Below are 1,972 nucleotides of genomic sequence, written 5' to 3'. Positions count from 1 at the left end.
ACACACACACACACACACACACACACACACACACACACACACACACACACACACACACACACACACACACACAAATGTGAAAAAGCATTATCTCCCTTTTCCAATAACATTGACAGTGAACACGTTTATGACTAGCAGCTCATATCCTGCCTCTTCACTCACTTCTCTGTACAAAGTTATGCACCTTAAAAAGAACAGTGACTTTTCTTTTCCCACCATCCCATGAAATCCTACTGATTAAGAGGGATTAAATGAGTGCTCTAAATTCTTGGTGTCAGAGTCCAATGCGAAACAAGGCTAAAAAGTGTGTGTGAAATCACTGAGAGCTCAGTCCTCTCAACTGTTTGATCTACAATCTAGAATGTTACCTGGGTCAAGTGGTCCAGAATTGTTACAGAAAAACTCATAAAAATGTTAATAAATTTCACTTAAAGCAACAACATTAAGGTCAAACTGACACCCAGAAATCAACAAAGAAATTCCATTTTGGTGTGTATTCATCCTTGGAGACAAAGAATATCTGATCAAATAGTGGTCATGGTTTCATTTTCTTTTTTAGAAACATCAGTGTAGAGCAAAATGGTATTCACCAATGTACCCATCAACAAACTGACGTCATAATAGAACTGTCATAGTTCATCTTTCATGTTTGTTTTCTGCTTTTAGGGTCTGGTGATAGAGCGAGTTGGAAGAAGACCCCTTCTCATATTTGGTTTCTCCTCTATGGCTGTTTTCTTCAGCTTGCTTACAGTTTTTCTCAATTTCCAGGTAAATATTTATTTCTTTATCTCAAACCATACTATAAGTGAATTGCTGTCACATGTCACCATGATGATAGTCATTGTGAGAAAACAAGCATCTCACAAACCCTRCTTTTTTGCACTTAAACCTTTCCTCCATCTGATTCCAGGATAGTGTGTCATGGATGCCGTACCTCAGTTACATCTGTATATTGGCTGTGATTGCAGCCTTTTGCTCTGGACCAGGTAAAGCTTCCAGTTTTATACAAGCAGCACTTAAAAATAAACAGTGTAAATGTTCTGCATTAAGATATCAGCTTATTTAAATTTGACTGTAATGTAACTTGTTAATCAATGTGATTTTCCCCATCTGCGCTCTAGAATAATTGGCAAACTAGCACGCCACTGATCTCCACAGTGAAAGGTGTTGTCCTGTATTAGCATATTAAATAGGAGCTATACGTTACGGCATGTGCATGGGCTTTACAAATGCTCTGTGTGAGTGCACGCTTTGGGTCTTGGTAGGWGATTGACTTTGTGTCAAGGTGAGGACGCTGCTGCCACCTCGGACATCGGTTAGGAGTAATTACGTCTCCAGGGATTTTGCAGCAAAGTGCCTACAGAGTAAGATTAAGGAGCCTTCACAATTATCACATATGGAACATAAAGTGAAATCCATTAAGTTTTTGTAACTAGATCATGCTCTTGGAAAGGTAAAATATCTTGAGACAGTTGCAGATGGCACATCATTGCCACTCTGTTAAAACACTGTGGTCAGTAAGTGCCTTGCTCATGTGCATTATGTAGTATTTGTGGAGAAATGATGGATTTTTTTCCCTGCATGTAGATCATTTATGGCCCCTTGAAACAAATGAAGCCTCTCATTGGGAGGGGAAGAGCAGAATATACTCAAGAGGGATGGCCCCTGTAGTGTTTTGAGCCTATGAGTAGATAAATGAGGAGCCATAGTTCCTCTGAAGTTGCTTCACCATGGGAACAGTGGCCCAGATATTTCAGTTGTACAAAAAGACAAAGCCAATGTTCCTCTTTAAAAAAGGAAACATGGATGTATTTCTGTTCAACATACCAAAGGGTATAAATCCCACCTTGTTCTTTTTTTATTAATTTGTTTCAAACAACATTTAATTGAATTTTCTTTTCTTTAATGAATACATCTATTTTCCATAGCCTACTTCCACTTGGTTAGGGGTTATGGGAGTTGAGGTTGGGGG

At 38.8% G+C, this 1,972-nt stretch overlaps 1 protein-coding gene across 1 annotated transcript in view; it reads left to right on the top strand.

Moving 5' to 3' along the window:
* Positions 1-1,972, top strand: part of LOC106518537 (solute carrier family 2, facilitated glucose transporter member 9) — a gene marked incomplete at both ends in the record, with an annotated part of 85,160 nt that overhangs the window by 31,828 nt on the left and 51,360 nt on the right. The window contains 2 exon segments of the mRNA XM_014009877.1: positions 667-768; positions 911-986. Coding sequence (XP_013865331.1) covers positions 667-768; positions 911-986 — 178 coding nt within the window.

This window comes from Austrofundulus limnaeus, unplaced genomic scaffold (genome assembly GCF_001266775.1).
Source record: "Austrofundulus limnaeus strain Quisiro unplaced genomic scaffold, Austrofundulus_limnaeus-1.0 Scaffold62, whole genome shotgun sequence".
NCBI classification, from domain to species: Eukaryota; Metazoa; Chordata; class Actinopteri; order Cyprinodontiformes; family Rivulidae; genus Austrofundulus; species Austrofundulus limnaeus.
The sequence above is the reverse complement of the archived record's forward strand: the minus strand, read 5'-3'. Positions and strand labels throughout refer to the sequence as shown.